The following is a 19,135-nucleotide window of genomic DNA, read 5'->3' as shown; positions in this document are numbered from 1 at the left end:
TGGTAGCCAGGCACCATCTAGTTCTTCTGGTCTCAGGCTGATGGAGTCTCTTGTTTACGTGGCCCTTTCTGTCTCTTGGGCTTATCGCAAATGGCATATTTTTAATAATATATTTTCCATCTGTTTGTGGAGTAAAGAAATACAATCAGTTGTTAAACTGGTGTTCACATCTGGCAGCCTTGTGTAGCTAGTTGGGTTTTCTATGTATAAACAAGTATACCATCAGTGATTAAAAGGCTTTTCCTGTCATTAAACCTTCCCATTGAATTTAAAAGTTTAATTATCTATTTTTCATATCTGGAAGTTCTCTTTGGTTCATTTTCAGATCTGCTGATGGTCTCTTTTCAAGCTTCTCTTCTACTTCTTTTAACATATTTTGCATTATTTGTTTTCTAGTTTTTTTTCCTTGTCCTTTAGATGAAGATTTACAGAGCAAATTAGTTTCTCGTTAGACAATTAATACACATATTTTTTTGTGGCACTGGTTACCAACCCTGTGACATGTTAGCAGTCTCCTCTTCTCGGCCCTAGGCTCTCCGCTTCCATTCGTCCAGCTTTCCTACCCCTCCTACCTTCTCGTCCCTGCCCATGGGCTGCTGTTCCCATCTAGTATTTTATACGTGGTTGAGCTACGTGTATTGTTTATTTTATGGGCCTGAAGGGCGAACCTCAGGAGTAACCTTAGCATGGAGTTAAAAGAGTGTTCAGGGGCCATACTCTCAGGGTTTCCCAGTCTCTGTCAGACCAGTAAGTCTGGTCCTTTTTTGTGAGTTTGAATTTTGTTCTGCATTTTTCTCCTGGTCTTTCCTAGACCCTCTGTTGTGATCCCTGTCAGAGTAGTCCGTGGTGGTAACTGGGCACCATCTAGTTGTACTGGGCTCAGTCTGGTGGAGGTTAAGGTAGTTGTGGTCCATTAGTCCTTTGGACTAATCTTTCCCTTGTGTCTTTGGTCTTCATTCTCCTTTGTTTCAGCAAGAATGGGACCAGTAGATGTATCTTTGATGGCTGCTCTCAGGTTTTTAAGAGCCCAGATGCTACTCATCACAGTCAGATGTAGAATATTTATAGACTGTGTTATGCCAGTTGAGCTAGATGTTCCCCGAGCCCATGGTCGCCAGCCCTCAGCCCAGTAGCTCAGCCCGTTTGAATGTGTCTGTGAAGTGTCTATGACTTCGCCCTGGTCAAATTGTGCTGACTTCCCCATATCATGTACTATCTAACCCTTCACAAAAGTTACCATTTATCTACTACCTAGTTAAGTGTTTTTTCCCTTCCCCTCCTCCCCTCCCTCGTAACTATCAAAGATTGTTTCCTTCTATGTGGAAATACTTTCATGTGTTTTTATAATAGTGGCCTCAAACAGTATTTATCCCTTGGTGCTTGACTTATTTCACTCAACATAATGTCCTGCAGATTCATCATTGTTTATTGTTGCATAGAATTCCGTTGTGTGTATGTACCATAGTTTGTTTATCCATTCATCTGTTAATGGGCACTTAGGTTGTTTCCATGTTTTTGCTATTGTGAATAATGCTGCAGTGAACCTGGGTGTGCCTATGCCTATCCGTGTGACGGCTCTTATTCCTGTGTGTGGATTGCGGAATTATACGGTATTTCCATTTCTAGCTTTTTAAGTAAACACCATATTGTTTTCCAAAATGGTTGTCCCATTTTACATTCCCACCAGCAGTGCATGAGAGTTTCCAATCTCCCCACAACCTCTCTAGCATTTGTTATTTTCTGTTTTTTTTTTTTTTTTTGATTCATGCCAGTAATGTCAAGGTGAGATGGTATCTCATTGTAGTTTCAATTTGCATTTCTCTAATGGCTAGTGATAGCAAGCATTTCGTCATGTGTCTATTAGCCACCAGAATGTCTTCTTTGGTGAAGTATCCATCCATGTCTTTTGCCCATTTTTTAATTGGATTATATATCTTTTTACTGTAGAGGTATTGAATTTTCCTATATATTTTAGAGATTAGACCTTGGTCAAATATGTCATAGCCAAAATTTTTTTCCCAGTCTCTATGTTCGCTGTTTACTCTTTTGGTGAAGTCTAGATGAGCATAAGTGTTTAATTTTTAGCAGGTGCCATTTATCTAGCTTATCTTCTGGTATTTGTTTATTGTTAGTTATGGTTTGTACGTTGTTTATACCATATATTAGGGCTCCTATGGGTTTTGGGTAGTGTTGGCCTTATTTTTTCGTCCATGATCTTTATAGCTTTTGGTTTTATATTTAGGTCTTTGATCCATTTTGAATTAGTTTTTGTGTATGGTGTGAGGTATGGGTCCTGTCTGATTTTTTTTTTTTACAGGTGGACACCCAGATGTGCCAGCACCATTTGTTAAAAAGACTGTCTTTTCCCTTTTTAATGGACTTTGGGTCTTTATTGAAGATCAAGGGGCCATAGGTGGATGGATTTGTATCTGCATTCTCAATTCTGTTCCATTGGTCAGTGTGTCTGTCATTGTACCAATACCAGGCTTTTTTGACTACTGTAGCTATATAGTAGGTTCTGAGATCAGATAGTGCAAGGCCTCCTACTTTGTTCTTTTTCTTCAGTAATGCTTTACTTATCCGGGGCCTCTTCCCTTTCCATATAAAGTTAATGGTTAGCTTTTCCATCTTGTTAAAGAATGTCGTTGGTATTTGGATCAGGATTGCATTGTATTTGTAGATTTCTTTGCGTAGTAATTGACATTTTCACAATGTTGAGTCTACCTGTCTATGAGTGTGGTATGACTTTTCCATTTACGTAGGTCTTCCTTGGTTTCTTGCAGTAGTGTTTTGTAGTTTCTTTTGTATAGCTCTTTTACATTTCTGGTTAGATTTTTTTCCTGAGTATTTTATTTTTTTAGGGGCTTTTTATAAATGGCATTGCTTTCCTGATTTCCTTTTTATAGTTCTCTTCATTGTGTGTAGGAATCCAACGGATTTTTTTTTTTTTTTTTTTTTTTTGGTGTATTTATCTTGTATCTTCTACTCTGCTGAAATCTATTAGTTCCAGTAGTTTTCTTGTGGAGTCTTTTAGGTTCTCTATAGTATCATATCATCCGTGAATAGGGATAGCTTTACTTTTTCCTTACCAATTTGCATGCCCTTTATTTCTTTTTCTTACCTTATTGCTCTAGCTAGGACTTCCAGCACAATGTTAAATAAGAGTGGTCATGAAGGGCATCCTTGTCTTGTTCCTGTTCTCAGGCAGAATGTTTTTAGCCTCTTCCTTGAGAATGATGTTGGTTGTTGGTTTTGTATAGGTGCCCTTTATTATGTTGAGGAATTTCTCTTTTGCTGTTTTATTGAGAGTTTTTATCAGGAATGGGTATTAGACTTTATTGAATGCCTTCTCTGAGTTGATGGAGATGACCGTGTGATTCTTTTGTTAATGCAGAAAAAGTGTTTTCATGTTTGATCAGATATTTTAAGTTATTTTCACCAAGAGTGTAAGTCAGGGTAATGAATTCACCATCCTGTTGGAAATTCATATATTATTTCACTATGTTGTTTCTCATTATTTTGGAAAGAAAATGTGGGTTAAACAAGCACATTAAAATTTTAATGAAAATGGAGAGTAGCCTTTTATAGCTGCTAACTAAGTATATTTCTTTTTTATAGGTGTCAGCTGTGATGCATGTTTAAAAGGAAATTTTCGAGGTCGCAGATACAAGTGTTTAATTTGCTACGATTACGATCTTTGTGCATCTTGTTATGAAAGTGGTGCAACAACAACAAGGCATACAACTGACCACCCAATGCAGTGCATATTAACGAGGGTAGATTTTGGTAAGTATTCAGTTAAATTTTAATGGGTTATCATTTAGAACTTTGTGTACGTGTGTGCGAAAATAAAGGAAAATATCCTTAAAACTATTCCCAATATCATACCTGAGGCCTCAGTTCAATTAAATACAAAATGAATCTTCCTTGTATGTTCTAAGTAATTCTTTCTCTTAATCACAGTTTACTTGCTTATGAAAACCATTTAGAAATATACTCAACTGATAAGGCATGAAATGAAAAAGTGACTCAACAAAAAAAGAATAAAGTTAAACTGACTATTCTTGCTGACAGTGCACAAGTACAAGTTCTTGTTCTAGTTACCAAAAAGCAGATAGTTTCTACAGTTGATTAGAAGACACCGTCTTTTCTTAAGAAAAGCTCTAAATGTTTTATGCTGTAATCTCTTACTCCTACCAGTCTCTGTCACACTCAAAAGAATGGAAGATGATGAGTATTTCTCACACTTTCGTGAGTGAAGGCTAAAACCTGTGTCGTAAAAAATATTATGGCTAAAAGTAAAAAATCAGAGCATTTTAAGATTTTGCAGTTACAAAGGTCTTAATTAGACCAGAAATGTACAGTCACAGAACCCTAAGTTAGAAGGGACCTTAAAGATCTAAGACCAACGGTTCTCTAAGCCTCTTCTCACCTCCATATATAATATATCTAGATAGTTAACTAGATGGTAGATGGATGGAAGGATATATGGGTGGATGGGAATGAGAACTTTCAAAACAGGGCTTTAGAATCTGTATTTTTTTAGAGTAGTTTTAGGTTTACAGAAGAATTCATCAGGAAGTACAGAGAGTTCCTATATACTCCCTTCTGACATTATGTCCCAGATTACCATCTTGTATTCTTGGGATACATTTGTTACAATTGATGAACCAGTATCAATTATTGTTAACAAAAGTCCATATTTTACATTAGGGTTCACTCTTTGTGTTGTATAGTTCTGTGAATTTTGACAAATGTATAAAGTCCTGTATTCACTTTATAGTATCATACTGAATAGTTTCACTGCCCCCAAAATAGCTTGTGCTCCACCTGTTCATCCCTCCTCCTTCCTCAGACCTCCTGATCTTTTCACTGGTTCTATACTTTTGCCTTTTCCAGAATGTCATATAGTTGGGGTTCAGTGGTAGAGTTCTCACCATTCATGTTGGAGACCCAGGTTTGATTCCTGGTCAGTGCACCTCATTCGCAGCCACCACACACCTGGCAGTGATGGTTTGCATGTTGCTGTGATGCTGAATGGCACTGGGTGGATTTTTATGATGCTGAACAGGTTCAGCAGAGCTTCCAGACTAAGGCAGGCCAGGAAAAAAGGCCTTGTGATCTACTTCCAAAAATCATCCAATGAAAATTGTATCAATCACAAAACCGTTTCGTTTGGTTGTGCATGGGGTCACCATGAGTTGGGGGACAACTCAACAGCAGCTAACAACAACATAGTTATGCCTTTTCCAGAATTCATATAGTTGAGATCATCTAGTATGTTTCTTTTTTGGATTGGCTTCTTTCACTTACCAGTATGCATTTAAGGATGCAAGTCCTTTATCAGATATGTGTTTTGCAAATAGCAAGGACCATGGCATGTTGAAAGGGGATAAAAATCAACCTGAACTCCCAGTGGTCAAAGCTGGGAAAATTTGAGCAACAAAATAACTAACAATAGTATTGGACAATAATTTAAATAATAAAATAAGTATCTTTGAGCCTACAGTGTTGTAAATAAACCAAAAAAAAGAACAAAACATTGCCATCAAGTCAGTTCTGATTCATAGTGACCCTATATGACAGAGTAGAGCTGCCCCACAGGGTTTTCAAAGAGTACCTGGTGGATTCGAACAGCCAGCCTTTTGGTTAGCAGCCGTAGCACTGCTAACCACTATACCACCAGAGTTTCCATTGCACATAAATAAGGAAAAAGAGACAGTTCTTGAATTCTAGTTAATAAATGTAGAAGAAATGAAGGAAATAAAAAATAACCATAGGAACACCACAGTAATAATTGCTGCAGGCAAAGTCTACCAGTGGACCATGGTGGACAGAAGTTTGAGGAGAAACCAGATATATACATATTCTCAAAATATCTCCCTCAAAATAAATATTTAATAAGTACAAACAGAAAAATAGTAACTTAACAGTGGCGAAATCACCATTTTAACCAAGAGATCAAGGTTAACATCACCAGTAATAAGGTTTATCACATCAACATCATGTACCCAAGATGTGATGCACCGAGAAGGCCACATCACCTCTGGTATTCCTGCCAATAATGCATAACCTCAGTCTAATCATGAGACACATCAAAGGAGCCCACATCGAGGGACATTCTATAAAATAACTGACTAAAAACCCAGTGCCGTCGAGTCGATTCTGACTCATAGAGACCCTACAGGACACAGTAGAACAGCCCCGTAGAGTTTCCAAGGAGTGCCTGGCGGGTTCGAACTGCCGACCCTTTGGTTAGAAGCCGTAGCACTTAACCACCAGGGTTTACTACTCTTCAAAAGTCTAAAGATCATGGAAAGATTGAGGAACTTTTACAAACTGGAGGAGACTAAGATTTTTGACAGCCAGATGCTATGTGGGATCCTTGATTCAATTCTGGAATAGAAAAAGACCATCAATAGAAGAAATGAACAAATCTGTTACAGTTTGTAGTTTAGTTAATAGTATATTACCAATTTTTTTTTTTTTTTTACCAATGTTAATTTCTTAATTTCAGTAATTGTCTGTGGCTACGTAAGATATCAATACTGGAGGAAGCTGGATGAAGGGTATACCTGAACTCTGTACTATTTTGGAACTTTTCTTTAAGTCTAAAATTGTTTCAAAATTAAAAGCTTCATAAAAGCATATGTTGTTGTTGGTTAGGTGCTGTTGAGTCCGTTCTGACTCACAGCAACCCTGCATATAACAGAACGAAACACCGCCTGCTCCTGCACCATCTTTGTAATCGTTGCTGTTTGAGCCCATTGTTGGAGCCACTGTGGCAGTTCATGGAGATTGTCCTCTTTTTCCATGACCCTCTACTTTACAAAGCACGATGTCCTTTTCCTGAACTGGTCCCTCCTGAGAACATGCCAAAAGTACATGAGATAAAGTCTTGCCATCCTCACTTCTAAGGAATAATTCCACCGTACTTCTTCCAAGATGGATTTGTTCATTCTTCTGGTAGTCCGTGGTATATTCAATATTCTTCACCAGCACCATAATTCAAAGGCATCAATTCTTCTGTATTCCTTATTCATTGTCTAGCTTTTGCATGTGTATGAGGTGATTGAAAAGATCATGACTTGGGTCAGGTGCACCTTAGTCTTCAAAGTGACATCTTTGCTTTTGAACACTTTAAAGTCTTGGGCAGATTTTCCCAATGCAATACATCGTTTTGATTTCTTGACTGCTGGTTCCATGGACTTTGGTAGTGGATCCAAGTAAAATGAAATCCATGACAACTTCGGTATTTTCCGTTTATCATGATTTTGTTTATTGGACCAGTTGTGAGAATTGTTGTTTTCTTTATGTTGAGCTGTAATCCATACAAAAAAGCATGTGCTTAGATATAATTTATAATCCAGTCTGTTACTATCTACCTTTTAATGGGAGAACTTAGTCCATTTATCTTCATAGAGTTTAATGATATAATTGGGTTTATTTATGCCATCTTAGTAAACTTTCTATTTGTCCTGGTTTGTCTCTTTCCTTTTTTTTTTTTTTCCCCTACTACTTCATGTATACTTACTAAGCCTAAAGTGGTCAGAAATTTCATCCTCATCTCAAACAAAACAAAAAGCTTAGAGTGCTCTGACTTAACATTCCATCTCAACTTTGTTCTTGTGTGCCCCCCTCTACATTTGCTGTAATTTGATATTATTTTTAGTGCTGTTTTACACAGTCCTATTTACCTGCATATTTACCAATATTGTTGCTCACCATTCTTTCTCTCTCTCTTTTAGTCATGCTTTAGGTGAAAGGTTACAGAGCTAATTAGTTTTTCATTCAAAAACTTATACACAAATCGTTCTGTGAAATTGGTTGCAATCTCCGCATTGTGTCAGCACTCTTCCTGTTTCCCTTTTCACCCCAGGTTTCCTGGTTCCATTCGTCTGGTTTTCCTGTCCCTTCCTGGCTTCTCATCTTTGTTTTCGGTCAGATATAGATAGTTGATTAATTTCTCACCTGTGTTATTGTTTGTTTTATAGGCCTGCCTACCTGTTGTTTAAATGGTTTTTTTTTAACCCGTTGCTTAGTATTCCATTGTGTGTATTACCACAGTTTAATCCATTCATCTGTTGATGGGCACTTAGGTTGCTTCCACCTTTTTGCTGTTGTGAATAATGTTGCAACAAACATGGGTATGCATATGTCTATTTTTGTCACAGCCCTTCTTTCTTTAGGGTATATTCCTAGGAGTGGGATTGCTGGATCATAAGGTATTTGTATTTCTAGCTTTTTGAGGAAGCGCCATATCATTTTCCATAGTAGTTGTACCGTTTCACATTCCCTCTAGTAGTGCATAAGAGTTCCAGTCTCCCCACAACCTTGCCAACGTTTGTTATTTTCTGTTTTTTTTTTTTTTTTAATATTATTAGTGCCAGTAATGTCAGGGTGAGATAGTATCTCAATGTAGTTTTGATTTGCACCTCTCTAATTGCTGATGATCATATATATGCATTTCTTCATGTGTCTGTTAGCAGTCTGAACATCTTCTTTGGTGAAGCGTCTCTTCCTATCTTTTGCCCATTTTTTAATTGGATTATTTGTCTTTTTGTTGTTGAGATGTTGAAATTTTCTATAAATTTTAGAGATTAGACCCTTGTCAGATATGTCATAGCCAATTTTTTTCTCCCAATCTGTAGATTCTCTTTTTACTGTTCCGAAGAAGTCTTTTGTTCAGCATAAGTGTTTAATTTCTAGGTCTCGTTTATCTAGTTCAGTCTTCTTCTGTGTGTGTATTTTTTAGTTATGTTTGGTATTGTATTTATGCCCTATATTAGGGCCTCTAGTGTTGTCCCTAATTTTTTCTTAGCATTGTCCCTGTTTTTTTCTCCATGACCTTTATAGTTTTAGGTTTTATATTTAGGTCTTTGATCTATTTTGAGTTAGTTTTTGTGTATGGTGTGAGGTATGAATCCTGTTCATTTTTCTACAGATAGGTATCCAATTTTGCCAGCACCATTTGTTGGAGAGACTGTCTTTTCCCCATTCAGTAAACTTTGTTGAAAATTAGCTGTCCATAGGTGGATGGATTTACATCTGGGTCCTCAGTTCTGTTTCATTGCTCTGTGTGTCTGTTGTCGTACCTGTAACAGGCTGTTTTGACTACGATGTGTGTATAGTAGGTTCTGAGATCAGGTAGTGTGAGAACTCCTACTTAAATTCTACTGGCTAGGATTTTTGTTGAGAATTTTTGCATCCGTGTTCATGAGGGCTTTTGGTCTCTAGTTTTCTTTTTTAGTGATGCCTTTGCCTGGTGGTGTAGTGGTTAAGTGCTACAGCTGCAAACCAAAAGGTTGGCAGGTTGAATCCACTAGGCGCTCTTTGGAAACCACATGGGACAGTTCTGCCCTGTCCTATAGGGTTGTTATGAGTCGGAACCAACTCAACGGCAATGGGTTTGGTTTATTTTTTTGTTTGTTTTGCCTGGCTTTGGTGTTACATTCTTTCCCTTTTTAAAACAGATTATTGAGATATAATATACGTACCATGCAATTCACTCATTTAACATGTACCATTTGATGATTTTTAGTTTATTTACAGAGATGTGCAACGATCACCATGGTCAGTTTTAGAACATTTTTATTGCCTCAAAAAGAAACATCAAATCCTTTATCCCCCATCTCCCCTCCGCCTCAAGCAACCACTTGTCTCCTGTCTGTCTCTATAGATTTACCTATTATTGAAATTTCGTATGAATGGAATTATTTAATATGTAGTCTTTTGTGACTGACTTTGTTTGCTTAATGTTTTCAGGCTTCATCCAAGTTATAAAGCATGTATCAGTACTTCATTCCTTTTTATGTCCAGATAATATGCCATTGTGTGGATATACCACATTTTGTTTATCCATCCGTTGATGGACATTTGGGTTTTTTCTACCTTTTGGCTATTTTGAATAACGCTGCTATCAAGGTTTGTGTCCAAGTTTTTGTGTGGACGTGTTTTCATTTATATTAGATATATTGCTGCAGTTGCTGGGTCTTCTGGAACCTCATGTTTAACCGTTGGAGGACGTGCCAGACTGTTTTCCAGAACAGCTGCACCATTTACATTCCCACCAGCAGTGTATGGGGGTTCCATTTTCTCCACATCTTGTCAACACTTGTTATTTTCTAGGGTTGGGGTATTTTTTTTTTTTTTTTTCCATAGCCATCCTAGTGGGTATGAAATGGTATCTTATTGTGGTTTGGATTTGCATTTCCCTGATGGCTAATGATGTTGAACATCTTTTCATGTGCATATTGGCCATTTGTATATCTTCTCTGGAGAAATGTCTATTCAGATCCTTTGCCATTTTTAATTGATTTATATGTCTTTTATTATTGAGTTGTAGTAGTTCTTTATATATTCTGCATACAAGTCTTTTATCAGATATATGATTTGCAAAAATTTTCTCCTTTTTACTTTCTTGATGGTATTCTTTGAAGCATGAAATTTTTTGTTTTAATGTTGCCCAGTTTATTTTTTGTTTTATTGTGCTTTTGGTGTCATATCCAGGAAACCATGGCCTAATCTAAGGTTCCAGAGATTTACACTTAACGTTTTCTTTTAAGTTTTATAGTTTTAGTTCTTATATTTGGGTCTTTGATCCATTTTGAGTTAGTTTTTGTATGTGGTATGAGATAAGGGTCCAACTTCATACTTTTGCCTATGTATGTTGAGTTTCCTAGCACCATTTGTTGAAAAGACTGCTCTTTCCAAAGTCAATATTCTTGACACCCTTGTCAAAAATCAATTGACTGTAGATATGAGGGTTTTTTGTTTTGTTTTGTTTTTTGGATTCTCAGTTCTAGTCCATTGATCTGTATCTGTCTTTATGCCACTACCACACTAACTCAATTACTATCGCTTGCTTTGTAGTAGGTTTTGAAATTGAGAGTGTAAGTCCTCCAGATTTGTTCTTTTTCAAGATTGTTTTGGATATTCTGGGTCCTTTGAATTTCCATATGAATTTTAGGATCAGCTTGTCAATTCCTGCAAAGAAGCCAGCTGGGGTTTTAATAGCGAATGCTTTGCATTTGTAGATTCATTTTGGGGAACATTCCCTTCTTAAAAATATAAAATTGTCTGATCCATGAACACGGGATGTGTTTCCATTTATGTAGGTTTCTTTACCTTTGGTGACCCATTGACTTATGGTATGCCAGCCACTCTTTATGCCTCTGGAGTTCTTTGGGAGTAAACTTTTTCCTGCTGAAAGTATTTCCTGGCCTTCAGTGGGTACTTGAGTGATGGCAAAAGACTAAAGAAACATTTGTTGAAGCAAAATACCTGGAGTATGAGGCTTGCAGGAAGTGTGATTGGGTAAAAATTTTGACTCTTTTGGCTTTCATACCCCTAGATAATCCCTGTAAGCATATTTATGGCTTCCTGTGTGATAGTTAAGGAGTCCTGGTAGGCCTGGTTTTGTTTTTTTTTTGTGTCATATTTGGAAAACTAGAGGTTTCCCATATAAGTTAATGGAAGACACTTCACCATATTTTCAGCAACCAAGGCTCCTTTGAGACAGAGGGTCGCTCATCAATTAGCATTCTTGTGAAGATAGAAAGTTCAGTGGTCATCAAAATCCATATTACCAACCAAGAATTTAAACACACCCAATGACTCAGTATACTTCCGTTAATGCAAACGCATGGTATTCAAAGCAAAAACTAATAGGTTCACCAAAGGGTTAATTTCTCTCAACAGTATTTTGTAGTTTTCAGCTTACAAGTTTTGTACTTCCTTTGTTAAATGCAGTTTTGGTGGTGGGTTTGTTAAATGTGTTAAGTACTTTACTCTTTTTGATGCTGTGGTAGATTTTTTTCATTTTATTTTTGACTTGTTCATCGCATGTGTATAGAAATACAATTGATTTTTGTGTATTGAACTTGTGTGTTGCAGCCTTGCTGAACTCATGTTTTATTCTAGTAGTTGTTTATTTGTTATTGTGGTAAGTATATATATAAAACAAAACTTTTGCCATTTCAGCATTTTTACATGTACAGTTCATGACATTAATTATGTTCATTATATTGTGCAACCATCACCATTATCTGTTTCCAGTTTTTTCTGTCACCCTTAACAGAAATTCAGTGGCCCCTAATCAATGGTACCCCCTCTCTCCCTGCCTCCTGCCCCAGATAATCTCTAATAAACCAGGGCCTTGAACCCATGCTGAGAATTTGCATTTCCACCCCCTTGTGATTCTTACATTTAACTTCCTGGGAACTTCTTGGAAATGCAAGTTCAATGAAGCTAACCAGTTGGAAGCCCTGCAATAAACTTTGTTCTCTATATTTTTACCTGCTCTAGATATTTCATTAAGTGGGATCATATAATATTTGTCTGTAGTTGTTTGTTAATGGATTCTTTAGGATTTTCTGTATACAAGATCATGTCATCTACAAGCGAAGATAGTTTTACTTCTTTCTTTCTGGATGCCTTTTATTTCATTTTCCTGCCTAATTGTCTGGTTAGATGCTGCTGTACAATATTGAACGGAAATGGCGAGAGCAGACATCATCTTGTTCAGGATATTAGAGGGAAACGTTCAGACTTTCACCATTAAGTCTGATGTTAGCTGTGGGGTTTTTGTAGATGCGCTTTATTGGAGTGAGGCATTTCTATCCTTCTTATGTATTTATCCCCACCAACCTCAAAACCACCTGGCAAATCTTTTGTACATAATAAATGACCAATATATGTGTAGTAGATAAAACTTTTAAGATAGTTTAAATCTCCCTAAAAATGAATATGGACACGTCTTATTGTGTACTGAATACTTGCTTCCATTTTCTTTTCTCACAAAAGCAGCAGTTCTTTGGCATTTGTTTCATGTTTAATAATCAAGTAGGTTTTTTTTGTGATGAAATGGCATACCATACTAAATATACTTTCGGTTTTATTTCCGTTTATGTTACTAATTGAGAAAAATCGAGCTGTACTAATGAGATAAACAGCGTATTCCCGCGGAATTTCACCATCTAGCCTGTTCTCCTTTCACCACGTTGGACAGAGTGTGTTGTGGTAGTATGCCATTCAGGTTAGCATCTGCAGGAACTGAATGCCTAGAGTCCTTCTGTAAGACTGGTTTGTTCTGTCGGCAAGTAAATGGATTTGGGAGTTGGTCACAGTAGACTGCGCTTTCCCTCCAAGCACTTGTGTTCTTGTATGATGTGATACACCCTCCTGGTTCTGTCTGTTTATATCAGTGTTGCCACAGTATATACAGAGATAAAAAAATTAATAAGGAAAAAATAAATTACAATAAAATCAGACCCAGGTGTGAAATGAGAGATGTTTCAGAATTAAATGAAGGGGAAAAACCTGTTTTTGTTTTCTTTTAAGACTGTAGTAGCTGTGTGGGGAAGGAGCTTTGGATGGCACCATAGAATTCTTGATGGGAACGAGGACACTACAAATGTAAACCGAGAGGTCCTTAACAAGGTGGGATTGTTAGTGGAGATGTCAGGCACACTTGGTTTTCATTTTGTTTTGCACTACTGTACCATGTGATCAAGGTTTTATATATTAAAAAATAATAAATATTATTTCTCAATGTATTTCTACCTTATTTTTCAGATTTGTACTATGGTGGGGAAGCTTTCTCTGTAGAGCAGCCACAGTCTTTTACTTGTCCCTATTGTGGAAAAATGGGCTATACGGAGACATCGCTTCAAGAACATGTTACTTCTGAACATGCAGAAACATCAACAGAAGTGGTAAGCAAAGCAGCCTTGTGTCTGAATGGAGTGGTAAAGTACACTATTCCTAAAATAAATAAAGCTAGGTCAGTGTCATCTACCTCCTACTAAGTGTACTGATACTGTTTGCATAATTATTATTGAAATTATCTTTTAAAAGGAAATTTTACACATCCTAGAAGGCTGCATTTGGACAACATAATGCCCTTCATTTGTCCACACTAGCTTTTCTTGTCCTCTTGGTAAAAGTACAGGATTTAGAGTCTTGATCAAATTCGTGAGCTCTTTATTAAATTGCATTGTGAAAAGGTTAAAAGTACTCTGAGGAGCAACACATCACTTTTTATAGTAGTCTTAAAAAAAAAAAAAAAAAAGATTTTTTTTTTTTTTTTTTTTTTTTTTTAGCCTTACTGCTTACTTAATTGTTCTCCTACAAGGCAGCCTTCTCACAGAAATTAAAAAAGCTGTGAGTTGGAATCAACGCGACAGCATGGGTTTGGGTTTTTTTGTTGTTGTTGTTAGTAAGCAGTGGTCCATTCTCATGGTAGCACATCACTAACCTTACTTGGTTTCATTCTAGAAAGGCTTGCTTCTTAGGTCAAAGCTTCCTAAAAGTTCCTCCTAGTCTAACGTGATCCAGTGGTTAAAAGCCAAGGACCCACAATGGTACAAAAAGAAGGTCTTTCCTGAAAACTTTCAAGTTTCTTTGCTTGTCATCTGAGCCAGCAGGCTTCCGACTTCAAGAAATGATGAAGTACATTCAATGGGCACTCCTATCCCTACTTGCATCCCCACCCACCATCCCAGTTACTGTCAGTAATAATTGGTAAAATGAAGGCTTAGTGCAAACTGTAGATGTTGAACTCGGAAGATTTTGGCACAAGAAAATATTGCACATTGCAGCAACTAATAAATACCTAGATTCACTCAACACTAATTCACTGAAACCCAATGAAATAAAGTAGCAGGTCTAAGGGCATAAGCTAGCAATGGACAGAGCCATGCGTTTGAACTCAGCCAGAGACCCTATTGACCTCTGTCCTATTCTGCCTCAGCTATGGCTTTGACGTTACAGCCATGAGTAATACAGCTTCACTTTCAATCCCATTTACACTGCTAGTTTGAGGCTTAAAGTTGTTAAAAGATTTATAGCTTAAACAGTTGGCAAATTTACATTCTGTAGCCCCCTGGCCAAATTTTACTGCCTGACAACTCAGAAATACCCTTATTGTGCACCTTGGGGAGCCTAGGGCACTATTTTAACATTTTACTACTGTTCTCAGTTCTTCCTTTCTTTTTATTCTGTAAAAGTGACTTTCCTGTGCCTATATGAAGCTTGTTATCAGCTCTAATAGTGTTATTTATATGTAAATGTCCAGGTGATATTAACCATGTGTCTCTTCCCTACCCCCCAGCCAAGTGTTTTTTATCAGTTTCATGGTTAATGAAAAGTCTTTGAAGTATGGAGTTCAAGAGTGGCTCCCATCTTTTCAGTGGGGGACGAGAATATCCACATAAATAAGTGCCTGTATCTACTTTTTTATTCCCGTTTACATTTTTTCTTTTTAACTGCTCGGTTCGCCATCATGCTTTGCTGGTGTGTTTTCTGCATGTGTCCTTTAGACCAGTTTGTACCTCCTTCTAAGACCTCGCTCATCTAACCAACATCCCTCTGGAACATTGTGGGCAAGGGGATATCACTGTCACCGCTAGTAAACGTTTATTGGTGACCTGACATAGCTGGTAAGAAAGTTAATGGAAGGTTAATTTGTGTGTATGTGTGTGTGTGTGTAGTACCCATCACCACTATGCATTTCCAGATTTTTCCATCACCCTTACCAGGAAATTTATACCTTATACCCCCTAAGCAATGACCATGCGTTTACCTTTCCCTCCTGCCCTGGTAACCAGTAATGAACTTTGGTCTCTGTACATTTGCCCCTTCTAGATATTTCGTGGCATACATGATCATACGTGGTACTCTTTTATGAATGACTTATTTCACTCAGGATAATTTCTAAAGGCTCATCCATGTTGTAGCACGAACCAGGATTTCGTTTCTCTGAGTGATACTACTCAGCCAAAAGTTAATTTTTAAAACAACTTGTCTATATTTTTTGCGTCTTCTTTTACCTAGGGACTCTAAGGCCCAGCCTGAGATTTGACTCCCTTCCTATGATTAACTTAAGAAGGTTTATTCAGAGGCTTTTGATTTTGAGGGTATGGAGGAAAAAAGAGGTCAAGTACCTTCAAAACCAGATACTGTGAAAAATCACATCTGTCGAAGAATGCGTAGTGGAGGTGGTTACTGGGTAAAAACTTTTAAAAGCACCAGCTTGATGTTGTTTCCCATGTCAGAAGCCCAGGAGAAGAATGGTAACAGCAATTATTGTTCACTGGTATTTAGAGTACAGGGGTGGGGGTGGGGGTGGGGGGGTGGGAATGGGAAAGATGCAACCCCAGTTTAGGATTCCAGAGAATTAAGCCAGTGCTTGCTAAGGAGAATATGAAAAGATAAGGTAAAGAATCAAAGAGCCAGGAGGGATAAATTGGGCAAATTTTGAACAATTGCTGGCAGAAAGCAAGCTAGACATTAAATATATGATGCATACATGTATTATATGTAGTATTTTTTAGATTTTATAATATATAATTTAAGAAAGTAAATAAATATACCTTTGTTCCCAGCTTGTATGAGGCACTCTATTTGGCACTTTGCATAATAAAGGGAATTTTGCTCCGTGTCAAAAAAAAAATTAAAACCGATTAAGTAATGTACTTACTCTCAGGAATCTCTATGTATTGTGATTTTGAAATTAGGCACAGTGTTTTTTTTTTTTTAAAACCCTCGTAGTTATTGCAGATATTTGGTAGATTGGAACAACTGACTGGATTTTGGTCATGGAAAGATTAAGTTCTTGAGAGGGGAAGTAGCTCAGTATGTAATTAACAAAATTCAAATCCACCAACCTGGTGGTTGAAGTGAGCAGTAGAGAACAAATGAGGTTATAAATATGAAGGATCTACTGAGGAAGTATTAGAATCGTGGAACAGACAGATGAACATGTTGGGGGCTTTTTTTTTTTTTTTCCTTTTACATCTATCTGAATGTAAAAGGCCCTAAGATTGGCCCCTGAACTTTTAAAAAAATCTTGTCAGGTTATATTTGAGCTGACTTCCACTGAAGCTAATTAGAAAGCCTTCAGGTTTGGAATTTTTTGTTTTGTATTTTTTTAGCTGAGACATGCCTTTACCTCTAATCAGTGATGGGTAATTTGATCTCCCTTCTGGCCTCCTTGTAGTAAATCTTTTGCAGTTTACATGAAGAACATTACGCCTAAAAAGTGAACACACGTTTGGCTCACCGGCATTTCCTTCACACTTCTAGAAATCTGTGTTAAAATCGATGATTCCGTTCCTACTTGGAGCACTTCTGTGAGTTCTGGCATTTCATTGCTGGGAACATTTTCCTTTTGGCTTATTTACTCCTTGTGTTCTCAGTACCCTCCAGAAAAGGGGTTAGGGTAGTCTGCAACTTTTAAGTGCTCTTGGCTTAATATGTCAGTGATACATTCTCTCCCCTTTTTAATGAAAACCTAGATTTGTTTATAACGAATTGAGTTTAATTTTTGAAATACTAGGGTATCATTGTGTTCCAATTACACTAATTTGGTAAGAAATAAAAATCAGGAGAAAGAAGAATGATTTTAGAAATTTTTCACAATCTGACTTTAGACAGTTTTATTTTGAATAATTCTGGGGAAAAATGATGGCAGAAAAAAGGACCGTTTAAAATACTTTATTGTGTTTAAGGTGAAAGTAGGAATTCTTTTTTATGTATAACCTTGACCCCCAACTTAAAAAGAGGCTGTTTTTTAATGTAAACATCCTTTGGTCGCTTCCTTCGTAACTCAGCACAGCAGTGGCCTAAGTCAGCAGAGCGCCTCGTATAGCGAGCTTTCACGTCCGAGCTAGCCTAGGGAAGCCTACCTCACGTTATACTAGAAAGTCAGTATGGTGTGAGACAACACAGCACGTTATACTAGAAAGTCAGTATGGTGTGAGATAACACAGGAAGTTATTTGACTTGATACTGTGTTTTTAACTTTCTTGTGTTCATGGTTGGGGAAAAAAAAGTTCACAGAAGAAGGAAGAAGTAGGCGGAGCTTTTCTGAAGACATTAGTGTTGTGGCGGTGGGTGGGTTCTTCATGATATCTAATTTCGTTTTAGCACCTTTAACTTTTCGGATAAAAGAGAAATCCTTGTTTTAACTTTTCAGTGATGATTAACTTAATAATTTGACTCACAACTGTGATAGGGGTGGGGAATGGGGAGTGGGAGAAGGGGAAAGAATTTTCAAGCAATGACTAGACAAAAATCAAGAGAACACAGAAGGGTGGGGGCTGCAGAAGGCTTGTATGTGAGAAAAAAGTGTGGGTGCCTGAGCAAAATTAACTGAGCTGTTAGCTGTAAAAAAAAAAAAAAAAAGAGTGAGGGCAACACAACATGCACTTCGCCCCACTTCTTTGCCCTCAGAAGGATAATGAGTCATGAAAGGCTACATGAAAAATTCCTGGGCCAGTTAAGGATAGCTTGGAAAGGGAAACACACAGAAGGCTGGGTATATTTACTGGCCTTTTATAAGTCAAATATTCAGAATCCCTAAATACGTCTCTACAGAATCAACTAAGAACATTAATATATGGGAAATGTGATGATGATAAAACTGTTGTTTCCTGAAGTCATCAGATTATTGGAGTAAGGCACAATGGCCATCAGCATCATAACAAATTTAAAACCTGGCTTCTACACGTACAGACCTTGTGGCATGACTAAAGACCGAACTAGCTTACTGACACAATCAGAGAAGAATGCAGGGAGTAGGTGGAGAGGGCCTTGAGCTCGGCCTTAGAAATGGGTGTGATTTTGAAAAGTGGGCAGAGTGGGTAAGGACGGGCATTATTCAGAGGATGTAGACAACATGAACCAGCGCGTGGTTCTGGAGAACATAGTGTGTGGAGGACATGTCAAGGCATTGACTGTTTCGAGAGATAATGGGAAATAAAATTGTACAGGCCGAGTGAAGCCAGATAATAGAAAACCTTTAAAACCAGAAAATTTGTCCACTTGAACAGCAAAGAGACATTTCAGCACCTTTACAGAGGAGTAACATTATTTTCTCCACCACTAGCCCACTTAGCCTGTCCTTTGAGAAGAGAAGGGGGCTGAGTTTGAGTGGTTCTGTAGTAACTTGGAAACAGGATGAACCTCGCCATAATGCTTATGTGGATGACAATGGATCAATAAAAGGGTAGAAATTACGAAGCAGCCGTGCTGCCCATTAAAGCATCATGGCTGCCAAATAACTAATGCATCAAAGATTTGGTGCACTGAAAGTAACAGTAGATAATGATGCAGGGAAATAACAGCTTTTGAA

General features: G+C 37.4%; 1 protein-coding gene across 1 annotated transcript in view; it reads left to right on the top strand.

The window, feature by feature from the left end:
- KCMF1 (potassium channel modulatory factor 1) overlaps positions 1-19,135 on the top strand; it is an 86,290-nt gene that overhangs the window by 50,060 nt on the left and 17,095 nt on the right. The window contains exons 2-3 of the mRNA XM_049856509.1: positions 3,619-3,786; positions 13,576-13,715. Of these exons, the coding sequence (XP_049712466.1) occupies positions 3,619-3,786; positions 13,576-13,715 (308 nt within the window). The remainder of the gene's footprint in view (positions 1-3,618; positions 3,787-13,575; positions 13,716-19,135) is intronic.

This window comes from Elephas maximus, chromosome 17 (genome assembly GCF_024166365.1).
Source record: "Elephas maximus indicus isolate mEleMax1 chromosome 17, mEleMax1 primary haplotype, whole genome shotgun sequence".
Classification (NCBI taxonomy): domain Eukaryota; kingdom Metazoa; phylum Chordata; class Mammalia; order Proboscidea; family Elephantidae; genus Elephas; species Elephas maximus.
The sequence above is the reverse complement of the archived record's forward strand: the minus strand, read 5'-3'. Positions and strand labels throughout refer to the sequence as shown.